Source organism: Lissotriton helveticus, chromosome 4_1 (genome assembly GCF_964261635.1).
Source record: "Lissotriton helveticus chromosome 4_1, aLisHel1.1, whole genome shotgun sequence".
Taxonomy (NCBI): Eukaryota; Metazoa; Chordata; class Amphibia; order Caudata; family Salamandridae; genus Lissotriton; species Lissotriton helveticus.
In genome coordinates, this window is record NC_136063.1 from 1,932,866,132 (window position 1) to 1,932,892,136 (window position 26,005).

Here is a 26,005-nt window from a genome sequence, read left to right on the forward strand (position 1 = left end):
CTGCTCCTGTGATCGAGGCGTACCAGCAGCAGCACCGTACAGTGCCACCAGGGGGCACACAACTGCCATTACTGAGACAATAAGATACTGTTATACGTTAGCTGGAAACTTTCTACAGGTCCTCATTCTACAGGTGCGGATTTGACTTTGAGAGGTATAGCTGTGCTGCCAATCTCTAATGCTTCTACGTGGCCCTCTCTTCACTTTTTGTATTTATGTATATATGAATGCATGCATGCCTGTATAGATACGCCCAGCTGTAAATCAGCAAAGTTCTGAATTTGTGTGAGAGATCAGAAACAATGCACACTGGTGGGCAAGAGCCAGATATGTTCTATTGTGTAGAAGGGTAATGTTGCTTGAAGTCATATTATACAGATGCATGTTGGGTTTTCATGGCTTTTTAATTGTGGGTTTGCTGATGAACTTGTTATAATGACTGTATCAGTCCACCTATAGCACCCACCGTTGCTAGTCTCCTATCATACATGTAACGAAATATACAAGAATCACATCAAAAGAGAGAGAACACACTCAAAAGAACATTTCTTTTATACATGTATCTCTCATCTGGCTCCATCATACGTTCCAGTTGATAAAAGGAACAGCATTAAAATTGCCATGGGGTACTCTATGTTGTATTCTGAAATTTTACTTCATGGTCCCAGGCAAAATTAAAAAGGGAATGCAATGATGTTGGAGGCATTTATTAACTCCAGCATCCAATCCATCCTTTACCAAGCTCCCTTGAATATTAAGGTTGAGCCCCCCTCTGATATACACACTATTCAGGCGAGGGCTCGATGATGAAGAAACAGTAGATGAGCAACTAGTAGAGATGCCCAAGCTGGTTGAGAGATAGATATATTTATCAAGGTTCTTTTCAGTGTGTTCTCTCTTTTGTGATAAGGTTAGTTGTTAAATGGAAGTGGAGCAAACTCACTAAAATCTTCCTAGTCCAGCTTCATGATCATAATACACAGAATCTCTACAACAATTAACTCACAGTGCTATGCTCACATTAACTGCCATCAGAAACTGACATGGTATAATTAGTCCAGCAATCGTACACATATCTAAAAGAGTGTATGGTGATTCTTGCCTGTTACCAGAGATTGCACGTGATTTCTACAGCAGGTATGGTACACTGAGCTATTTTGTCACAGTTATACCATGGGATTTGCTGGATACACAACTCTACAGTATGAACTTTAATCCTCTCAGTGCCTTTAGTTTTATCCATTTCAGTAAGCCAGAACAGTTGAAAAATTTGACCTTATTGTCAATTTCTTTGGGGGAGAGTCGACTACGTAATACTATTATTATTCATTGGTGACAATCGGGGCCATGCCCTGTAAGCCTCAACATTGATTTCAAGTATCATGTTAACTACGGACATCCAACAATAACAGTTGTAAAGACAAAACCACAAGAATTACATATAATGATGTAGTTCCAGTGCAGCTGGAAGGTTAGGTGCAATGGTATACATTCTCTTCCACGCCCTCTTCCCTCTCTGTAAGCTTAATTTCACAGCATTTGCATTCTAAAAACTTTCCATAATGATGCCTTTTTCAGTCCACCTATAGCACCCACCGTTGCTAGTCTCCTATCATACTCGTAACAAAATATACAAGAATCACATCAAAAGAGAGAGAACACACTCAAAAGAACATTTCTTTTATACATGTATCTCTCATCTGGCTCCATCATACGTTCCAGTTGAGAAAAGGAACAGCATTAAAATTGCCATGGGGTACTCTATGTTGTATTCTGAAATTTTACTTCATGGTCCCCGGCAAAATTAACAAGTAAGTCACTGTTACTCACGAGCCCAGCATTATTTTCTACGCAGCCTCACCGGAAGTCAGGCAAAGTCGCCTGTGACGGGGGCGGGGCTGCGTCCGGACCGGAAGAGGAGGCAGGAGGAGTGAAAGCGTCTTGCGACGCCAGAAGGAGAGCGGAGTCCCTCAAAATTGACCTGGTAAGTTGAAAAGGGCTGGGGGGGTGGGCTCGGTGCACTCGTGTGTGTGTGCTTGTGTGTGTATGCATGTGTGCGACGGCGGGGGAGAGGGGGGGTGCACTCGTGTGTGTGCGCTTGTGTGTGTATGTGGGGGGGTCTCTGTATGTATGTGCATGCGTGGGCGCTTGTGTGTGTGTCTGTGTGTATGCGCATGCGTGTGTGGTGTTTTGAGCTTCCCAGGAGACAGCGCCTGGCCACAGCGCGCGTTCGCGTGGCAGTTTAAAATCGCCTCCAAGGCGATGCGCGTGGCCAGGATTGTCTCCTGGGAAGCAGACACGGCCACAATAGGTTCTCTGCGAGAACGCGCTTCCGCACGCGTAGCCGAGAACTAAAAAGGAAGAGCCCATTGACTCCCCAAGGCAAAATGCAAAGACGTTAGAGCCTGCCTCATCATTTGCAGGTCATTATCAAAACACACAGATGACATTTGGTTATCTCTAATGGACAATGCTTGGGAGTTGATGTTTCTAAAAGAGACTTGGCTGAAGGAGGTTTCTAACCCTGACCTGACCCTTGCTATTCCACCCCCCTGCCCCTCCCCCCGCTTGCTAATTGTGTGAGCCAACAGGGTTGGAGATTGGGTTGGGGAAGGCATGGCCATTATATTGAAAGATATGTGGGAGATCTCCACCACTAAACTGGGCCAATTAGGTAATATCGAGGGACTAATCTTCTGCATTAAGATACCCCCCTCTGTTTCCTTCGCCGGGCTGCTACTCTTTAGGCCACCATACACTGGAATTGTCCGATGTCATTGCCAAGCACTCCTTACACTATTCCAATTTTACAGATTTGGGAGAATTTAATCTACATGTTGACGACCCTAGCTCCCCCCAGGCTTCTCATTTGATATCGACTCTAAAAGGCTTTAACCGTACCCAGTTGGTTACCTCGCCTACCCATACAGCTGGCCATGTCCTAGACTTAATATTCAAAAATATTCAACATTTGAGAGTAGAGAGCCCGCTATGCATGTTGTGGACAGACCACTTCTTTGTCCCTTTTACTTTCAGTTTTGAGTCAAAGCATCCCATAAGTGAAAAACTAACAGAAGTAAAGAGGAATTGCAGTAAGGTCATTAAAAATTCCATGGGGCCAGTCCTACATGCAACAGCACCACGAATGTCAGGCAATCCTGATAGTGACGCCTCCTGTTTTAACTTGTGGATTACGACTGCTTTAGATAAAGCCGCTCCATTAAGGTCAGTCACTTCTTCCAGTGCCACACCTCCAACCCCTTTGTTCTCAGCCGAATTGAGACTGGAAAAGAGAACAGCAAGAGGTTAGAGTGCTGCTGGAGAAAGTCCTTTGAGCCCACAGCAAAAAGTGCCTATAAAGAGGCCTTGAAGAATTTTCATAAACTGGGGAGATGTAAGAAGAGGGAACATTTTGCAAGATACCTAGAGAGTTTGGAAACTTCCGTCAAGGAATTCTTTAAGATAGTAAAATCCTTTACCAAACCGGCAGCGCTTGACAGCACTATCCACCCCTCCCATACCCTGTGCATGAGCTTGTCTTCTTCTTTGAAGAAAAAATAGATAATCTCTACTTCTTGTTTATGACCATGACAGGTACCGCTGAAAACAAGCAGTCCCTAGCCCCCAAAAAGGTCCTTACTTCCTTTTTGGAATTCAGACTAATAACAGCAGAGGAATCTCTAGCTGAACTTCAGAACTGTAAATCGGGTTCTCCGGAGGACCCTTGCCCCTCTCGGTTTTTCAGAGCTCTGGCCCCGTGGCTAACTCCCGTTCTGAATCAAATCTGGAAAACCTCCTTTAAAACTGGCAACTTTTCGGCCACAAGCTTTTCTAGTTCCTTTGTTGAAGAAACCTAATGCTGACCCTGAAGTGCTCAGCAACTTTCAGCCGATTTTCCTGCTATCTGCACATGCGAAATTCTTGGAGAAACTGGCTCAGTGACAATTATCCGATTTTGTAGAAGCCAATGGTCTCCTACATGTCTCTCAGTCAGGCTACAGCAGGGAGACAGGTTTGGTAGGGAGTGACAGTGTCAGTGAGAGGGACAGTTGACAGCGGTGCATCTGCCATGCTAGTGATGTTGGTCCTCTCAGCAATGTTTGATATGGTCACACATTGAATCCTGCTGGAAAGACTAAACCGGACACTTCGTCATCAGGTGGTGATAGCGATAATAGTGGCAACACTAATAACAGTAGACCAAATAGGAACCGCAAATGGAACCAGAACCAGCAGCAACAAAGCAATGCTCAGAATTCTTTTTTAGGGAGAGGCCAAACACGCCCGAGGGCGAAAGTGAGATGGGAAATGACAACCCGGCGACAACACTATCAAAATCAATAGTGTCACCCATTTTCAACCTCTCACCCTAAGTACTGACTACAGCAGAAGATAGCGTCCTCTCTAAGGGACTTTCGTTTGTACCCTCTAAACGTACGGACTTTACTAGGATGAAAACTGAATTCATTGAGTTTTGCCGTAAATTAAGACTTTTAACTTTCTTTGCCGGAAATCCAATTACTGGAACCCGTGAAGTCACAGGGCTCCGGAATAAATCCACCTTTTGCCCCCCAGGACACAAGATACCTAAAGAGATCTTAGTCTTTGAAAAAACTGTACTCTCTGCAATTTCTGCAATGGAAACGCAGAAAAAATATGTCAAATATAACATCACAAAAGAACAGACCAAAGCCCTCATGGATCTACGGAATGATCCCACGATTACCATAAAGCAAGCCGATAAAGGCGGTGCCATAGTGGTGTGGGATACTTCCAACTACAACAATGAAGTCCTAAGGCAATTAAATGATCAGGATTGCTACAGAAAGATTGGGAAAGATCCAACATCTGAACTGCAGAACCAACTTTTTTCTATCATCAGGGAAGGCCACGAACAAGGTTTTGTAGGCCCTAAAGAATTGGAATTTTTACAAAAAAAACATCCAAAGGTACCTTTATTTTATATCTTACCAAAGGTACATAAAGACCCCAATAAACCCCCGGGCAGACCAATTGTGGCTGGTTGTGATTCATTACTTGAACCGGTGGCCAAATATGTCGATGTTTTTCTTAAGCAGTTCATGAGCCATGTGAAATCATATCTGCAGGACACGACGGATTTTATTAATAAACTCGAAACCATCGAGTTCTGTAGAGGCAGTGACATCCTGGTCACCCTGGATGTCACTTCACTCTACACCCAGATTCCTCAGGACGAAGCGGTGGCAGTACTCACTCATTTCCTGGATTTAAGAACTAGACCAGTACAGGTTCCAACTAAATTTTTGATTGATCTGGCATCGTTTGCTTTAAAAAAGAATTATTTCTGTTTCGGGAAAGAATTCTACTTTCAGGTGAAAGGAGTAGCGATGGGGTGCCCCTTCGCCCCAGAATTGGCTGTCCTTTTTATGTCACTCTACGAGGACACTTTCATCTATGACAATAACCCCTTTAAAAACCACATTGGAGCGTGGCTACGCTTCATAGATGATGTTTTTATGGTGTGGAAAGGCGAGGAGGACGAATTGGAACGATTTTTTACGTGGTTGAATGCGCGGACATTGGACATTAAGTTCAGTATAACATCATCAAAAGAAAAAATATCTTTTTTGGATGTGGAAGTCTTTCCTATTGAGGGTAAACTATCCACGTCTCTTTTTGTGAAGCCAACGGACCGTAACAAAGCCCTTCTATTCTCAAGCAATCACCCGAGGAGCCTGCGAGAGAATTTACCGCTAGGGCAATTTCTTCGCATTCGAAGAAATTGTTCGACGAATGAAGACTACAGGCATCATGCTAAGAATCTAATAACAAAGCTATGTGACCGCGGTTACCCAAAAAAGCTGGTGTCAAATTGTATGAAAAGGGCACGTTGGACCCCAAGGGAAAACCTCTTGGAACGTCGTAATAAACCACAACTAAAGCGTCAGGTATGCGTTACTACATACTGTCCCAATGCCAACCAACTGAAAAAAGTGATAAAACAAAATTGGCACCTTGTGAAAAATTTAGGAGAAGGCCTTATTTAACCCCCACTTTTTGCATTCAAAAAAGACAAAAGCATAGCCAATTTTGTAGTGAGAGCAGCTATTCCAAAGGAGGAACCTCCCACCATCAGGCAAATGATGGGTCTAAATCCCATCACAGGGCATCACAAATGCGGCACCTGTTTGTGCTGCGAGTCCACAATAGAGGGCTCTCTGTTTCAACATAGGGGCATATCGTGGAAACACGACACACACAGTAATTGTAAATCAAGATATGTAGTGTACGGAGTGATGTGCCCTTGCGGACTCCTGTATATTGGCAAGACCAATCAGGAAGTCCGCCAAAGAATTTCCCAACATAAATCCAGACTCAGAAATCGGGTTGAGACAGCACCACTGGTCAACCATTGGAACAGAATGTCCCATCAGATTAAGGATTTAAAATGGACAATTATTTCCAAGGTTGAGCGTGATCCCCGAGGAGGAGACTGGGATGCCAGGCTCTCCAAAAGGGAAGCGCTCCTCATTGTGAAATTTAACACGGCCATCACTGGCCTGAATGAACTGTCAGAAATCTATAAACTTTAATTCATACGGCCGCCGGCCATTTCCACTCCCCTGCTGAGCCCTAACAGCAGCGGTAGCCTTTGTCCGTTCTCCTTTTGTGGCTAGTAGGGTGTCCCCTTTTAAGACTCCTGGTCCATACATAGTTTAAAACTGCAATGCGCATGCGCGGGAGAGTAGTGTCTCCCGCGAGCTCGACGTTTTAAGTAGATAGTTTTTGCCCCACTGCGCATGCGCGAAGAATCAGTGCTGCGTAGACGCCGAGACGGGCGACCTGTGAAAGATTCACACCAGGTAAGATGAATATACGGAGGTCCCAGGGCTTGGCCACCCCCGTACATCAGCATTCCGTCACTAACACTGATGCTCCTTTTGCAGGAGTCAATCTAACGGTTGAAGCCCCTGTTACGTTCCACTCGTAACTTCTCCCGATCAAGTGAAAGTGCTGCTGCTACAGGTAATTACTCGAACTCACGAGATTACTACCCGAGGTCAAACAGCGCCATCAGTCTTTGATACATCCTTCATCTTTTTTAGGTGTAAATCCCCGACTACATTCGTTTAAAAAGCTGTGAAACACAAATCCAGCCACTAGTGGGTCCAATTGAAATCTCACTCGCAACCCCTTCCAACTAAGTGATTGTGCTGCTGCCTCAGGTAATTATTCGGACTAACGAGACCACTATTCGAGGTCAAACAGCGCTATAAGTCTTTGAGACATCCTACATTTCTTATAGGTGTAAATCCTCGACTGCATTCGTTTGAAAAGCTGTGAAATACAAACCCAGCTACCAGTGGGCCCAATTGAATTCCCAGGCTGGGAGTGAGCTAGGTAAGACACAGTGCAAGGTGCCTTGTGTGCTTAGGCCATCTAGTGTTGCCAACGGAAGATAATGTCCAACTTTCTTACTTTCCAGTGTGTCTCCACCATCAGAAAGGTGCCCCGCCAAAGATAGAACGCCACCCGCTGCGCATTGTTACTATAGACTTTATACAACTCTACACCCTCCAAGTGGCCTTGTAGACCAGTGGGGTAAGCTGTTTGAGGGAATGGTTGTTCACTCTTGAGTGCCATATAGGCCCCCGCTTGAATTTTTTCACTCAAAGACGTTTCTTTTTTTCAGATACCCCATTGGCCCTGATGAGAGTCCCCCCTTACAACTTCTGATTGGGACTCGAAACGCGTTGGCCCATGTACAAAGTGTTGCTCCTACTAAATTTAAAAGTTGAGAAACCCTGTGTCTCAATCGGTTTATACACATTGTGCTTTATCAATCAAGTCGATTGTGATTTAATTCCAAGTGTATATATGTATAGTACATTATACCGCACGCGCTGATTGTTTGAGCAACCTTTGTCTTTTCTTTTGTTTTTTCCTTCCCTCCACTCACAATCTCTGTTCTGGTATTTTCACAAAAGTTTAATTTGCCAGATTTGTATATATATGGACGTTTGTTGTTGAATGACTGTGACATGACTGACTAGTATGAATGATTTTTGTTACATAGGATATTGGTGTAGTATTTGTATATAAAATGTAAAATTTTGTTAAAAATCATAACGTCAAATTGAACAAATAAATCGCTATTGATTGGCAATATTGCAGGTTGAAATTAGCTTTCTTCTCTGTTGAGTGAATTGCATTCTAAACTGTGGTATCAGTTTAGGCACGTTCTTTTGTTATAGGAAAGACTAAACCAGCTTGGAGTGCAGGGGGTGGCACTTGCACGGTTCTAGTCGTATCTGGAAAACCGTTCTCAGCGGGTTTTTCTCCACCCGTTCTCTTCCTCACCTAAACTAATATTACGTGTAGTGCCTCAGGATTCTGCCTGGAGTCCACTGCTTTTTAATATTTCCCCAGACCCTCTGGCCGATCTTACTGCCACATGGGGGGTGAAGGTAGTTTCCTATGCGAATGACACTCAGCTGGTGTTCTCATTTAAAGAACATTCCACTACAGCCTTCCAGAAATGTAAGGAATGCCTAAAAGACATCTCAACATGGCTGAACAGAAATTGTCTGAAACTAAATGCAGATAAGATGGAAGTCCTGCTCTTTAGTCAAGCATCTCCCTCTCCTCCGTGCCTCTGTGGCCGGAAGAGCTGGGTCCTACGCCTATGCATATGGATTAAGCTAGTAATCTTGGAATCAGGTGGGAGACGGATCTCTTTTTCATAGCACACCTCCAGCAAATTTCTTCTGCCTGCTTCAGGAAACTAAAAAGGTGGGTTCCCCGGGGCCTTTAAAGGACTAGGAGGGGGACCAGTAGTGAAGGACATTAAATCAAGTGCCTGAGCCTAGGGGAACAACACAATTAACATATAAAGTGACATGTGACCATGATTAAACAAGACCAAACATGATATATATGGAAAAATATTTTTATAGTTTCATTTATCCCCAGGGCCCATATGGGCTTCGGTAGGGATGGCCATGCACCCCCCCCCCTACTATTACAATATTTTGTCCCAGAGATGGGGTCCCCAAGGCCTCTTAAGGCTCAGGAAGGAGGCAACATGCCCGCCCCTATAATTAAAGTATGTCCCCGGGCCCATTTGGGCTCGGGGAGAGGGGCCCTCTTCTAATTATATATTTTTGGGATCTCTGGGTATTCAACCACTGCCTGTTGTTAGGGGATAGACAACAGTTCACATATGTTACGAGATGGAAACTGCAAAGAAAATAAGTATACTCCAAGAAGAAAACAAAGCATCCTGAAATAAAGATTATCTAAAAATGTATATTAAGTATTTTATCATAAACTCTTTCAGAGAACATATAAAAAATATGATTACCTCTTTGTAACCTAAAGCAGCAGAAGGTCTTAACGGAGGAGCTGGTCTAAGACAACTGTAAGTCCATGTTTTGGGAACTTTGGCAGGTTCCAATGGTCCTCGACTCTGTGGCGTGGGATTAAAAGTGCTAGTATGATGAGAAGCTGGAGCTTGTTTTCCATCTACATTCTAAAACGAGAGTAGAGGTACATAATGCAATTAAAAAGTATGCCGTGATTTGAATCAGTCAATTTTACAAAAAGTAGAAATGTTCTCAATAAATACATTGCTCATACGCAGAAGCCTGGCTTGTTAAATGAAGGGATGAAAACTGTAGCAAGCTTGATCCAGAGTTCTACAAGGTTATTTAAAATTAATGGTATAGTAAAGTGGCAAGACCCTTTATATGTTGCCAGGGAGAGTACTATAGTAGCCCACAACTTAGCTTCAGGGTGTGTAACTGCTTATATGTTGCTTGTGGACAGTTACAGAAGCCACTGCTTCAGATAAGATTAAATGTTCTTGTCCAAAACCACTCAGAGCAAACAATCAGAAGCCTCATGCAATGCACTTCGTCTTGGGGTAAAGAGGAAGGTGCTGAAAATTGAAGTTACTGAGGACATTCCAACCAGGTTGTCAGTCACGTTCTTCTACACAGTTAAAGATTGACAGCCAGTGCCCAAGCCTTTTATGAAGGACAGACCGACTGGTCCAAGGCCTCATCTGCCAAAGATCTGAAGCAGTAGATGCAGTGAAACAAGGGGGAGAACCTGATGTGAAGATGGTCTTGCTTCCTCTCTTTTTCTATGTATTGCTTTGAACGTCATTGTAGTTTGAACACAACACAGCCTAGTCTGGAAAGAGTAAAAGTATCCATTGCCTAGTGTTTATGCTGTGGCACACATTTCATATGTCTTTTGCAAGTGCAACACAATTGTTATGCAGTTTTTGCTGGTGTCATCATGAATGAATCTAGCGATGTGTGCTGTACTCCACTGCAGGGACTTAGGTGGGGAACAAGTGAGCAGAGTGCATTGGTGGGGATTGTGACATGGCTCTATTCAGCGCCCTGAAGAAGACTTACCAGGGCTTGAAACATCCTAAAAATGTTACTTGACCTGCAGGTCTAGTAATTTGAAAAATCTACTCAGCCTAACTGTAATGTACTTGACCTCTGTCTCTGAAACCCGAGCAAATGTGACAAGATAACAAGATTTAAAGGCATCTTTATTGCTCATTCACTTTGTAAGCAATAAAGATGCCTTTAAATCTTGTTATCTTGTCACTTTTGCTTCGCTTTCAGAAACAGAGGTCAAAAGTCAGTTTGTCTTCCTACTCACCAGAAAGGGCGAGTAGGCCCTCCAAATAGCTCAATCTGATTAAATCTGGCTTGCCATATCGAGTGGGAGAGTGGATTTTTCGAGTCCTGCTTACCATTGGTGCTGTGGCATCCAGCCAAGATCCCTTTACATTCAAAGAGCGGGCCCGGAGCAGTGACAAACAGAAACAGAAAGGAAAACGTATGGGGCTAGAGCAGGGGAGGGATTCCGCCAGGCAGTTTCAATAAGGCCATTAGGAAACCTATTTACAATAGGGTACTTGAAAAGAAAAGGCTGATCAGGAAGGCGAAGAAAGGCCGAAATGGCCGAAAGATAGCCATTAGGGGTGTTCAGAGCAGAGCCCTTCTGGGCAAAAGAAAGAATGAAGAGAACCTCTGAAAGAGGGGCAGAAAGGGGATCCACACCCTTTGCTGTGCATCATGCCAAAGAATTATTTCCATCTACAGATGTATACCGTTTTAGAGGCAGGACGCCTGGCTGTCAAGATGACATTACAGACTTCAGGAGGAAGGACAAAATCTGTCAACTGTTGCCGCTCAATCTCCACGCAAGGAGGTGGAGGCTGGACAGGTCCGGGGGAAGTACCGTTCCCTGTTGTTGAGACAGAAGATCCTCCCAAAGAGGCAGTCTGATCGGAGGATCGATGGCCATGTTCAAGAGCTCGGGATACCTGACTCTATGCCCAAACCGGAGCCAAAAGAATGACTTGGGCCCGGTTGCCCTTGATCTTCTTCAGCACTCTGGGCAGAAGTGGTATAGGAGGAAAGGCATATAGAAGACCGTAATTCCACTCACGACAAAAAGCATCCAGTGCCGCTGTGGAAATTCCAACGTGGAGAACTGCTGATATTGTGCGTTCTCTTCGGTGGTGAACAGATCTCACCAAGGCTCTCCCCACTGCTGAAAGAGACCTTGCACCACCTCCGAGTAAAGACGTCATTCGTGATCCATCGTGCACCGGCGGCTGAGTTCATCCGCCCTGGCGTTCAGGGAACCTGCCAGGTGTTGAACCACCAGGGACATGCCCTGATGTTCCAGCCATGTCCAGAGGCAAAGAGCCTCTTGACATAGGGTCCACGACCAGACTCCGCCCTGTTCGTTGTAGTACTACATGGTGGTGGTGTGGTCCGTGAACACCTGCACTACTTTTCCTTTGACAGAAGGAAGGAATGCTTTCAGTGCACAACGAATCGCCCGGAGCTCCAGAAGGTTGATGTGGAGCCCGGACTCCGCCAGAGACCAGAGGCCTCTGATTTCCGCCTCTCCCATGTGGGCACCCCATCCCAGAAGTGACGCATCTGTCACCACTGTGAAGTCTGGATGGGGAAGGGAGACAGCTCTGCTGTTGATCCAATTCTGGTTCGTTAGCCACCACTGCAATTGGTGTGCGGTGCCCTCCGAGATCAGGACGACTTCGGAAAGATTCCCCTGATGCTGCGCCCACTGGAATTTCAGGTCCCACTGCAGAGTCGGCATATGCAACCTGGGATGATCCACCAACAGGATGCAAGCGGCAATGAGGCCCAGCAGCCTCAAGGCTGAAACATCGGTATGATAGCCCAAATATCCCGGACTCGCTGCTCTGGATGATTAGCCCATAACTGCGCTGTATCCAGAACCGCTCATATGAAAAGGAGCTTCTGAGAGGGGATCAGGTGCGACTTTGGCACGTTGATAGTAAACCCCAGCGAACGCAGGAGGTCCGCCGGGTCTGGAGGTGGGAGACGACAGCCTGAGGCGAGTCTGCCTCCAACAGCCGGTCATTGGTATAGGGGAAGACTGAAAGCCCTGATCTGCGCAGAAGAGCTGTAACCACTGCCATCACTTTCGTGAACACCCAAGGGGTGCTGGTAAGTCCAAAGGGAAGTACAGTAAACTGAAAATGCTTGTGGCCTACCGTGAACCATAGGTAGTGCCTGTAGGTTGGCAGGACGCGGATGTGGAAGTAAGCGTCCTGCAGGTCCAACGCTACCATCCAGTCTCCATGGTCACGGGCAGACAGGACCTGAGCCAATGTAAACATTTTTACCTTCTCATTCCAGAGGAAGCGGATGTCGTCCTTGAGATCCAAGATAGGACGCAGACCTTTGTTCTTCTTGGGTACCAAGAAGTAGTGGGAGTAACAACCACGACCTACTTCTGAGACAGGGACTCGCTTGAAAGCTCCCTTGGCCAAGAGAGCTGTAACTTCCTGATGGAGAAGGGTCAAGTGATCCTCCAAAATGCAGTGGAGTATTGGTGGCATGAAGAGAGAAGTAGTCTCGAAGGGGAGGGAGTAGCCACTTCGGACTATCTGCAAAACCCACCTGTCCGACGTGATGATGTGCCAGTGGGGGAGGTTGATGGTGGATCCTGCCGCCCACTGGCAAATGGTGGCCCTGAAAGGTCGGACTAGGAAGGCTTAGAGGCTGCTGCAAAGGGGGCACTGGTGGACTGGCCTGCACGCTGATCCCCAGACCCACAGCCCTGGGTCCCACGTTCCCGGCTGCGCAGAGACTGGGTAGCTTGCGCCGGCCTGTGGTCCTGGATGGAACATGGTGAGGCACTCCTTCCGTAGCCACGAAAGAGGCAAAAGGCAGACTGCACAGGACGAGAGGTGGCAGCGAGGCCCAAGAATCTGGCTGTAGCCCTAGAGTCCTTGAAGCACTCAAGCGCACTGTCCACCTTGTCGCCAAACAGGCAATGGCCATCAAAGGGCATGTCCACAAGAGTTGATTGGACATCCCCAGAAAAGCCAGTGGATCTCAGCCAGTGGTAGCGCCACAGGGTTACTGACGTAGAAATTGTTCTACCCAGCGAGTCGGAGGTGTCCAGCCCACATTGAATGGTGAACTTTGCTGCGTCTCTACCCTCTACGACCGCACAGGAGAGTGTAGTCCGGGCCTCCTCCAAGCACGGTGGCAGCACTTGCGCAACTGTGTCCCACACAGAATGGGTGTAACGGCCCAAGAGACATTCAGTGTTCACCAACCACAGTCCTAAGCTGGAGGAAGAAAACATCTTCTTCCCAAGATAGTCTAGCTTCTTGGATTCCCTATCTGGGGGAGCAGTAGGGAATGCGCCTTTGGATGTTTAGGCTTGGACCACCAAGCTCTCGGGGTAGGGTGTTGGGAGAGGAAAGGCAAATGCTACTTACCAGTATGCATCTGTTCTTGGCATGTAGGGCTGCTGACATTCATATCTTAGCATAGATCGCCGCCTAGTGTTGGGTCTGGATGTTTGCACCTTGTTGTCTTGGAAGAGTCTTCGAAGTATCACGCGATAGGTGACTCCTCTCCTGGACTACAGTGCGCATGGGCATCTTCTCCATCTTCAGATTTTCGCCATTGTGGCAAAGATGGAGTATAGGAAAGTAAGAGATGACCCTGTAAATGTATGTAAGGAAGAGAACCATGAAGCTGGGACAGGCACAGGGGAAGAGGGTGGGTATATGAATGTCAGCAGTCCTACATGCCAAGAACAGATGCATACTGGTAAGTAGCATTTGCCGTTCGAGGCATGTGGGCTGCTGAATTCATATCTTAGCATAGACTGTATAGCAGTTTCTCTTCTAGCGGTGGTCGCCTGTATCAGCTGCAGTGGTTTGAAAAAGAGTTTTAAGGACAGCCTGGCCCACAGCAGCTTGTTGCTTAGCTTGCACGTTAACACAGTAGTGTTTCGTGAAAGTGTTGCTGGTAGACCATGTATCTGCCCTACATATGTGTTCTAAGGGAATATTTCCTAGGAAAGCCATGGATGCCACCAATTTACGCGTTGAGTGGGCTTTTGGGGGAACTGTTAAAGTGCGCTTTGCTTTTTGATAGCATATTTGAATGCATTTAACTATCCATCTGGCTATTCCTGCCTTGGAAATGGGATTACCCTTATGTTGTGGTGAAAAAGCGACAAATAGTTGCTTTGTATTTCTGAATGATTTTTTTCTGTCAACATAATATAACAGAGCTCTTTTAACGTCTAGGGTGTGTGGGGCTCTTTCTGCCACGGATTGCGGGTTTTGAAAGAAAACTGGCAATTCTATGGACTGATTGATGTGGAAAGTGGATATAACTTTTGGCATACATTTAGGGTTTGTACGCAGCACTACTTTATTGTGGTGTATTTGCATGAAAGGTTCCTGAATGGTTAGTGCCTGTAGCTCACTCACTCTCCTGTGGGAGGTTATAGCAATTAAAAATGCCACCTTCCATGTTAAGAATGTAGTTCACATGAATGAAGTGGTTCAAAGGGGGGTCCCATGAGTCTGGTAAGTACTATGTTTAAGTTCTAGACTGGAGAAGGTGGATGCTTTGGAGGGATAATTCTTTTAAATCACTCCATAAAATCTTTGATAGGTGGGATTCTGAATAGGGGCACATGTTGTCTGTTTTGAAGATATGCTGCTATAGCAGCAAGGTGTAGCCTTATGGATGAGTATGCTAGGTTACATCTCTGAAGATGTAGGAGGTAACAGATTATATTTTGGATGGAGGCATCCAATGGATTGATTTGGTTATTATTACAATAAATAACAAATGTTTTCCATTTAGCTGCGTAGCATGCTCTGGTAGTGGGACGCCTTGCTTCCTTGATAATGTTCATACAGTCTGGAGGCAAGTTAAGATATCCGAACTCTAAGACCTCAGGAGCCAGATCGCTAGGTTCATCTGATTGGGATCTGGGTGCCTGATTTCTCCATGGTTCTGTGTTAGCAGTTGTGGCGAGAGGCGCAGTCTTTGGTGAGGAACCACTGAGAGTTCCAGGAGCGTTGTGTACCTTGGCTGTCTTGCCCATGTGGGAGCAACCAGGATCATTGTGAGTGACTGTTGCCTTAGTTTGCATGCCACTAATGGAATCAGTGGGGTTGGTGGAAAAGCGTACGCAAATCTGCCTGACCAGTTCATCCATATCACATTGCCTTCTGACAACGGGTGTGGGAACCTGGCGGCGAAGGACGGGCATTTTGAGTTTTCGTTTGTGTCAAACAGATCTATGTCTGGATGTCCCCACTTTTGGAAGAATGGTTGGAGAACTTGAGGATGAATCTCCCATTCGTGTACTTGCTGACTGTGTCGGATTAATAGGTCTGCTATCTGGTTGTCTATTCCTAGGAGTTGTTCTGCCAGGAGATAAATGTTTTGTGGAATTGCACATTTCTATATGCTCTGTGCTAGGTGAGATAGTTGCAGAGAGTGTGTTCCCCCCTGTTTTTGGATGTAGTACATTGCTGTCATGTTGTCCGTCCGGATTAACACAGCGCAACAAGAGCAAGTATTTCTGAAAGGCTCTCATTGCTAGGAATACTGCTAGTAACTCTAAGTGGTTTATATGTAGTGTCTTCTGTTTGACTATCCAGAGACCTTGGACTGTATATTGAAGGAGATGGGCTCCCCAACCTGTCAGTGATGCGTCCGCTGTTAATACTACCTGTTCTTGGAACAGTCGCCCCTTGGAAAGGTTTTGTTGGTTCCACCACTGCAGAGAGCGGTAAGTGCGACTGTCTACCAACACTAGGTCTTTTAGTTGTCCTTGAGCTCGGTTCCACTGGCGTGTTAGGCATTCCTGTAAGGGGCGCATTTGAAGCCGAGAATGAGGAACGATGAATATGCAGGAGGCAATCATGCCTATAAGCTGCATGAACACTTGAGCTGGCAGGGAGTGTTGTGGCTGAAATATTTGAATGAGAGATTGTATGTTGGCTATCCTGGCTGGATTTGTATGTGCCTTTTCTACGGAGGTGTCTATTGTTGCTCCCAGATACTGCTGTATGTGGGAGGGTTGCAGATGTGATTTTGGGTAATTTATGTAAAATCCGAGACTGTGCAGTAGCTGGATTGTCTGTGAGGTATGGCTGACACACTGTGCTTGTGAGTTGGCTTTTATGAGCCAATCGTCGAGGTAGGGGAACACATGGATGTGTTGCCTTCTGAGGTGTGCTGCTACTATTGCTAGGCATTTTGTAAAAACCCTTGGTGCTGTAGTTACCCGAAGGGGAGAACTTTGAATTGATAGTGCTGAACCTGTATTGTGAACCTGAGGTATCTCCTTGAGCTGGATGTATGGGGATATGAAAGTATGCATTCTTGAGGTCTAATGTGGCGAGGAAGTCGCCTTGCTGGAGTAGTGAGAGTACCTGTTGTAGAGTGATCATATGGAAATGATCTGAAAGTATGTATTGGTTCAAAGGTCTGAGGTCTAATATTGGTCTGAGGGAGCCGTCTTTTTTGGGAATGAGGAAGTATAGAGAGTATACCCCTGTCCCTTGATGTTGCAATGGGACTGGCTCTATGGCACCCTTTTCTAGCATGGATAGCACCTACCGTTGTAACAGCGTGATATGTTCCTTGGACATCGGACGGTGTTTGGGTGGTATGTTGGGTAGAGTAGAAGTGAGTTCCAGGCAGTAACCATACTGGATAATTTGTCTCACCCACCTGTCTGTAGTGATAGCGTTCCAGACTGGTAGGAATTGTGTTATTCTGCCTCCGACTGGTGTTAAGTGGTCTGGAGGGAGTGTGAAAAAGTCACTGTTTGGTGGCGGTGGAGGCTCTGGTGTTATTATTATCATGTCCTCTGCCCTTGTTATTGTTCCCTCTATAACCTCCTCTAATGGAGCCTCTATTAAAGGTGCCTTGTTTAGAGCTCTTGAATGAAGAAGAAGTTTGGGATGTGTTGCCTCTGCCTGAGCCTCGAAAGGAGGAGCGACGAAAGGAGCTCCTAGACTGTTGAAAATGAAGTGCACCCATGGACATAGCGGTGTCAGTATCTTTTTTCATCTTTTCTAAGATGGTATCAACGGCAGGGCCAAATAAGAAATCCTGGTTAATAGGTTGATTGAGTATGATAGATTGCACTTCATTTTTAAATCCTGAAATGCGGAGCCAGGCATGCCGGCGTAGCAATACACTAGTACTTACAAACATAGTGGCTGTATCAGCTACATCAAGGGCACATTTTATGGATGCGTTAGTGATGAATTTCCCTTCCTGTATTAAGTGGTTTGCTTTTGCCTTATAGGGTTCTGGTAGGTGTTGTACTAATCCCTCCAGTTGGTCATAGTGTGCTCTGTCATAGGGTGCTAGGAGAGCTTGGGTATTGGCAATCCACCAGGTGCTTGCTGCCTGAGAGGCCACTCTTTTCCCTGAGGTTTCTAAAATCTTTTGACTTCTTGTCAGGAGGGGGAGCATCATCTGTTGTTTGTGAACTTGCTCTCTTCCTAGCATTAGATAGAACTAGAGAGTCTAGTGGTAGCTGAGACCTGATATAAGAGGGGTCTGTATGGGCTGGTTAATATTTTTTCTCAATTCTTGGATTGAGGAAACGCGCCCTGGCTGGGTCTTTAAAGATGTCTGGTGCGTTCTTTAGTACTCCTTTTAGCATATGGAGTACACGTACACTCTTCTCTGATGTTGGCAAGGTGTTAAATAGAAAATCCTCCTCGATAGGGTCAGTGTGCATGTGTACGCTATGATACTGAGCTGCTCTGCCCACTAGTTGGTTAAAAGCGACAGTGTCGTCAGTAGGAGATGGCTTTGTGGGATATGGAGAGGGATCAGGTATGGGTTATATATCATATGTGTCGTCAGGATCATTATGGTCACTCCATGTCACATCCTGGTTTCCTTGATCGTCAGGTTGTATACAATCATCCTGAGGATCTTCATCCATGTCTTCTTCCTCATCATATTCTATAGGTGGAGGAGAATATGGAACATAAGTCATGTCAGGAGTGAAAGGAGGAGGTGTGAAAGGTCTTGAAGGGGATGTGCCAAAGTCCTTTTTCTTAAGAGGAACAGGAGAAGGGGCTTCAGTGTCCAGTCTTTTTTTGTTTTTATTGTAGACTGATATATGTCCTGAATCAGGGTCTCTATACAGTCTCTGTTGTTCTGGGTACACTGGATCTGGATGAAAAAGTTCTTCCTCCACTGTCCGTGGCTTGGGCGCCGAGGATTTTGGATCGGTCGCCTGCTTGTCTTTATTTTTTGTTTTCGGGTGAGTTTCGGACTCGAGGACCCTTGGGCGTGGAGCTGTTTTCGGCTCGACGGGTTTGTTTGTGTCGAGTGTCCTTTTAGGCTGGACATCTTTTGTAGGATGGGCAGCCTTCTTTGGCTCGACGGCTCTTTTCGGCTCAATGGCCTTCTTTGGCTCGACGGCCTTCTTCGGCTCGACGACCTTCTTCGGCTCGACGACCTTCTTCGGCTCGACGACCTTCTTCGGCTCGACGGCCATCTTCGGCTCGCCGGCCTTCTTCGGCTCAACGGCCTTCTTCGGCTCAACGGCCTTCTTCGGCTCAACGGCCTTCTTAGGATCGACGACCTTCTTGGGGTCGACGCCCTTTTCCGGATCGACGACCTTCTTGGGATCGAAGGTCTTCTTCAGATCTGCGACCTTCTTGGGGTCGACGGCCTTCTTCGGATCGATGATCTTCTTGGTGTCGACGCCCGTTTTTGTCTATGCGTCCGTTTTGAGTCTACGGCATTTTTGTGCTCAACAACTTTTTTGGGGTGAGCGGTTTTGCTTGATGCTGAGGCCACTTTGGGAAGTGTTTTGCTCGGTCCCAGGGTACCAGAAGGCTTGGGTGTGGTCTTCGGAGCCGAGCCGGAAGGTGGGGCTTCTGAAGCAGTGTTTCGGTCGCGGCTCAGGCTTTTAGGCGATGCTTTGACCGGAGCCTTGTATGGAGGTGGAGGCGGGGTAGGGGATTTGGTACTCACTGTTTGCCCCGGTGTGATCTGGTCATCGGAGTCTGATTGGTCCCCTTTGGTGACAGGTCTTTGGAGCCCTCCGCCTCTGGGAGTTCATGTTCGTCCTCGAAAATGTTTTCCGGTTCCGGTGCCTGTCGCTGCATCTCTTGTCGAGCAGCTCTTCGGTTCCGGATAGTTTTCTTTGACCGGAACTGAGCACAAGCTGGACAGTGTTCTTCGTCGTGCTCCGGAGATAGGCACCTGTTGCATACTTTATGCTTATCACTGAGTGGAAATTTGGATCGACACAGTGGGCATTTTTTAAACAGGGTCCTATCCATCAGCAGGAGGCCCACGTGGCATCGAAAAGGCCCAATGGCCCGCTTCGACGACCGGAGAGAGGTGGAAGTGTTGTCGAGTCTAGGGATACCGAGCGGAAACAATACAGTCGAATGTAGAAGGTTTTGGCCTTAGAAAGTTGGAAAACTTCGGTCCAGAAGTGGGAGCTGTCGAAGTGCATCCGAACCCAATGGTGGAAAAAAACACTCTGAAGATGGAGAAGATGCCCATGCGCACTGTAGTCCAGGGGAGGAGTCACCTATCACTGGATACTTCAAAGACTCTTCCAAGACAACAAGGTGCAAACATCCGGACCCAACACTAGGCGGCAATCTATGCTAAGATATTAATTCAGCAGCCCACATGCCTCAAACATAGGGTTGCCCGGGTGGTGGCGTTGGGCAATCATCCTATACACAGGAGCCCCTGTGCTGGACTTGGACCAAGTGCCCAGAAGGATGTCTGTGAGGGCCTCATTGAACGGTAGCATGGTGCTCCGAAGAGGCCGCTGCTGGCTGAAGCACCTCAGACAGGAGGTTAGTCCTGACTGTCACCATAGGAAGCTCAAGGCCCAAGGCCTCAGCCTCCCTGCGCAACACCACAGCGTAGGAGGCTCCCTCCTCCATGGCTACGGTAGGGGGAGAAAGCATGTCAAGGTCTGGGGAGGTATCCAGACCACTAGCCTCACCCAACTCCTCTCTCCAGGCTTGCTCATAAAGCTAGTATGCCAAAGAGTCAACAGACCCCACCCAGTCCTCCTCACCCTCCTACGGCTGCCACTCAGGGCGGGAGGGAACGCCAGGGTAGAACAATGGTACAAAAGTACCGGTCGGTGCTGGTAGTGACGACGGTCGATGCCGGTACGGCTCCGTGTCCGAGTCGAGGGGGAGGCCGACGCCGGCCAGGGACACAACCGGCTTCGGAAGTGGCAGAGGTGTCGTCAGCGGAATCCATGCCAGAGGAGGCATTGTGAGGTTGACTGGCATCAATCCGGATCCAGGCCAAGATCCCTGGGGGCCCTGCGGCGCCATGGCCGGAGCCCCCGGCATCAAAGGCCTAGAGACCCCAGACAAGTCTGAGATGCCCAAAGGCGCGCCAGCTGAGTCGTGCTGCCCAAAGAAGTAGTGGAGAGATTCGTAAAATGCACAAGGATGATCAGGGGACGCTCTGGCACCTGGGATGGGAGGGAAGCTCTGAGCCATCCCAGTAGGCTCCGTGGGCAGAGTCGAAGGGCAACAACATTCCGCGTCCCACATTGCATCGGCCGACGGACGGGGAGAAGCCGAAGAGCGACTGTGCTTCTTCACCTTCTTCTTGTGCTTCGACTTACCCGAAGACTTCGATGAGGAGTGATGGTGGTGACTCCACAACCTCCCGCTCCACCGGGACCTCGAATGGCATGGAGCTGACTGCCAGACCTCCAGAAACTTTAGGGACCGCTCCCGCAAAGACTTCGGGTTCATGGCCCGACAGTCGGAGCACGACTTCGGGTCGTGGTCGCGCACCAGGCACCAAAGACGCACGAGGTGCAGGTTAGTGACTGACATCAACTTGTGAAAAGAGTCACAAGGCTTGAAGCGAGTCCGATGATGGAACATCCCTACATGCACCAGGAGTTGAACGACTCGAAAAAGATGTTGACAAAAGTCGAAAAATCACGAGTCAAAAAACAACTAAGGGTACCACTCTCTCTGGATCTGCTCTGGGTGTCACGGAAAAAGAAAGGACTGACGTCAGCGTGCAGGGACAGCTTCTAAGTAAATACCACAATGTCATCACGGCGTCGATGCCAAACGAAGAGTCGACCGACGCCACCTACCGACGTTCAGGGGTACTGCTGAGAAAATATTCTCCGGATCCAGTCTGATGCCTGGGGGTAATCCTAAGGTAAGGAATCTATAACTAATTGTCTCTTTCAGATTTAGAGGACACAAGAAAGAACCCTCTCACAAGTACCGTACTACTTCTTACAGAAAGAGCAAAATGAAAATCTGTTTATGGACAACCTTGTCAACAACCTGAGGTTTGTAAAGGGTTGCCAACTCTTATGCTTTTTCTGCATACGAAGTCCTTGAAGTAGTTCCCTTGGATTATCCTGTGGATTGAAATTTCCTCACCTGCATTTTTGTGAAGCAGTATCTGAAACTTCATTTTCCAGCTGCCAATTATATTTGCAGACTTCATCGCAAGGATGGGGATTGGGGTGGTAGCTTGCCAGCGTTTGGCCTACTGTCAATATTTCTAGCACCCATTTGTTTCTAACCATAAGAGTTGGGGTCTCTCATGCAGAAGCCTCCTTTCCAGAGACGCTGTGCAGACCTTAACCCCCTCTGACTGCACAGGGGTATTAGTGCTAGTATCCACAGAATGGCAAAGAGAAGGCCTATTGAAGTAACAGGGTAGGTGACAACAAACACCTGTTGTTGAGCAAGCCTGCTTCACTGGTGCTTCGCTTATAGAACTCCCCTTCCTTTTGCCATTTTCTTATCTGCTTTGATAATTAACAAGCAGACATCTGCCTCCTGTCCAAATAGGTCTTTTATATTAAATGTGATGTTCAGCATTCTGGTTTTCACCTTTGGAGTGAAATCTATGCACTTTAGCTTGGCTTAGCATTGCAAGAAATGTTTATTGTACATATGGATTAAAAAAAAAGAGTCTGCCTTATCCAAGGATTATTTCATGGCATGCTTTGAGGCCAGTTTATCCACCACCATGATGAGCTCTGTTGTTGATATCAACTTGCAGAGATAGAACAACCCTTATAACACCTTGACAAAAGTCTACTGTATTTGCCACCCAATGATGAGGGGAGCTGTTCCAGAAAGCCCACAACTATAGCCTCTGTCTTCTTGCATTCTCCTTCTTGTCCACAAGGCAGACTACATGAAAAGAAGGGATATAATCTGTGCCCGTTATGAGAGCAATAGGGGCATGTGGCCACAAACTAGAGGAATACACTCTCCTTACTGCCAGGAGGTTTGGCATACATGGCTGCTGGAGACATGACCTTGTTCAGTCTTCTAAGGGGATACCAAGAAAGACTGCTAGTCAGTTAGTGTCAAAAGGGTGTGTGATACAGCATCACATGAAACACTTTTTTGTTGAACCTCCAAACATCTGATATTGGCAAAGGGACTCTGTAGCATGATGCAGTCAAACGAGTTATACAGAGGAACAAAGACGAGAAGAGAAATGTTTAAACAGCTACAATACCATTGCAGATGTTGGAGAAGGAAGTGATGGAGCAAGAGCCTGGAGATACTGGAATGGGATATTTTGGGAGGAACTCCTGATCCTGACAGCCTTAAGATGCTGTTTTTATGATTTCCATTGTACCTCAATATAGGCCTTGGTAGTCTCCTAACTTTTCACCTACATTTACCCTACCATTGTACTACATAACGGTTTTTGTGCTAACAGTTTACCTAGTTAGGTGCTGCATAAATGTTATGTGGTTTTCTCCGAAAACTAGCCTAATTTATTATGCATGAGTATTCTCAGAATCAGAGCAGGATTACCATCTTCTGTAAAGTAACTGTATAAGGTTCATCACTATTGTCATCCTCGGTCAACATGACACAGCAAGTTAGAACCCCTGAGGGTACCTTTTGGGTTTATAAGCACCACATCTTCGCTGAGCAAGGCAGAGGAGAAAGATACTCCAGCACGCAGTGGTCTGACATCCCTTGCGTGGTGTCCAGCTTGGAACCAATACGAGGACCTTCATTCTCTCACATCAGGTAATGGGGTTGGCTCTTTCCTAGGGGGAGTTTTGGCTATACACCTACATACATATTAGGTACACTTAGGTACATCTAGTTAGGGTTAGAATAATAGGAGTAAGCTTTGCTACTGTCATGTATTTATATGCCTGCATATATTCATAGATTCAGCGCTATGGTAGAATTCTACCATCTGTTTATCCTGTTGGTGCTTATAGCCATATATATCTGTTTCTGTCTTATGGTTGTTGCAGCACACGTATTTTACACTAGAATGACGCTGGTTCAAAAAATACTTATTGAAAATGTCCCCATTGTTTATTCTGTGTATCTCTCTGAGACAAAGTGTGCACGAGTGACTGAGCGAAAAGTACTGTACAGTTTCTGCAATCCCTGAGGGGTCAGGGTTGTCATGTTCTATAGTTACCAGAAGGTATTCACTCCTTGGTAAGAGGGGCACATAGTGGTACTGTGAGCTAGCTGGTCTACAGGCAAACATATCCGGTGGAGGTGTCTGTAATCAGGCTGAACACCAATCTCACAGTTTATGTTGTCTAAACGTGCAGATCCTATATAGATTTACAGGAACTACACAACACTAGGACAAACCAATTTTAGTACTAAAAAGCTGTTCCCCATCAAAACCTTAATGTGTAGCTTAGACTAGTTGCTCATGGCAAAAGAGGAACACTTGAAAGGTCTTGTTTTAAAGGTCTCAGAACAGGAGTCATTGATAAAAGACACAAGAAAATCAAAGGAATTCAGTACATGCACAATTCTGCCTCAAGATCAAGTTAACAAGAAATCCTAAATTAAATACCAAGACAGTACGATTGGTACTGCCAATATTTGCTTAGTGGGGATGCCACCTCAGACAGCAGGTGAGGCATTATTTTGTGATAGATCCAGCTCCTTGTTCAGTGTTAAGACATGTAGACTTTCAACTAAGGGTAATAAGAAGCCATTGGTACTGTGACAGCAGAGCTGGGCAGCATAAGACAAAGATGCCTTAGCCAATGAACAAAAAGCTACTTTCACTGACAAGGTAAGCATCTTGAATTTACCTGAAAGTCAGGCTAATCAGAGGCAGATGCAGGAACTGCAGAATATCAAAAACAAAGTATCAATAATGAGGCACATGTTACATCTTAGGAAATCAAAGGGGGGCTTCTGAGGGATGGCATCATGTATGCATAGAAAGTGAAGTTGTCAATCATTCCTGAAAGTGAGAAAGAAGAGCCTGAATACACATCATGAGTTGTCAAGTATCCAAAGGCTGAGACTTACAGCTGGAATTAGGCTTCCATTATTTATTTATTTTTAATATTTGATTGATTTTCATATAAACATCAAGCAAGTACAGAAGAATAGTATGAAGCATGCCCAGTAGACCCAACCTGTCATCTGTGTAAGTAGTTAATTGTAGATTGTCAGATTCAAGAGACGCGGGGGCTCCTGCAATCACCTGGGGGGGGAGGATGTGGCCTAACGGCTATCGGCTACAGCAGTCGGCTGCAAATCTGAAGAACCGGGTTTGTGTCTCGGCAGGGATGATCAACATTTTGTGATTCTGGGCAAAGCACTTAATCTCCTCATGCCTAACAAAATGAATGTGTCCGTCTGTAACGCAACTGGTACTTAGCTACCTTCAGATCGAGTTTCAGCTTTATAAAACTCCCCCCCAAAAAAGGTGTTGCATCAAAAGTACAGTAGTATCGTAGGTAGTATGAGTAATGAGTTGTGTGCATTAACCAAACTTATAACAGGTATTCCCAATAATAAAACTGAACAGCCCAAATTTCCACCCATCCCACATCACCGCAGTGTCCTCCCTTCACACTCAGATGACAACGAAGAATAAGAATAAGTAGTAAGGTGCTGTCTATTCTGGGAAATCTAGGTCTCAGTTAACTCTTCCCGGTTGTGGAAGGATAAACTGGTATTGGGGGAATGGCAGGTCTTGAGTCCAATAGTCTGTATCAGCATTTCTGGGGGGCATAAGGGCATTGAACCCGTGGAGGTGGTTTCAGCATTAACCTCCCCTTCTCTCAGCGCGTCAACCAGTGCCTTACAGGCCCAACATAGCACTTCCCTTGTGGTCTTCTCTAAGAAGGGCACCCCCTTCCAGTTCGGTTGATCTTTGAAGATCAACTTTCCTCCATTCCACCTGAGGCCCGATAGCAGTTTCCAGTGCATTGTAATACGTCGCTTGGCAAATTAAGCTTCCATGATAATGTAGACTGACCCGGAGCTGGAGGTATGGAATAGTGGGAGAGTGGATAATTGGTTTAGGTATGGAATAAGTTCACTGGTGTGTTCCCTCACTCATTTTCAACCCCATCCACCCAACCTCTCCAGCCTCGTTTGCAGAGGCTGAACTGGTGTTTACACTCGGTGTTGGAGAATAGTTACTAAATGGGGATGAATCATTGACATCTCTGTTTCTTATGGTTGATCTGTGTTTCATACTTTATGCCAGTCCTCAATTAAAGAAAGTGTTTGAATATTACAATGGCCATTTTATGACAAGCAGGAGGTAGAGGTCACTACCAAACCTGAAGATAGTAGAGCAGAAAGAAATAGTTGAAGGACCTCTCGGACTGGCAAACTGAGCAGTGC

At 46.2% G+C, this 26,005-nt stretch overlaps 1 protein-coding gene across 3 annotated transcripts in view; it reads right to left on the reverse strand.

Annotated features, from left to right (window-relative positions):
• ARHGEF6 (Rac/Cdc42 guanine nucleotide exchange factor 6) overlaps positions 1–26,005 on the reverse strand; it is a 1,071,863-nt gene that overhangs the window by 256,527 nt on the left and 789,331 nt on the right. For all 3 annotated transcript variants that reach the window (XM_078688613.1, XM_078688614.1, XM_078688615.1), the window contains one exon: positions 9,347–9,514. In XM_078688613.1, coding sequence (XP_078544739.1) covers positions 9,347–9,514 — 168 coding nt within the window. The remainder of the gene's footprint in view (positions 1–9,346; positions 9,515–26,005) is intronic.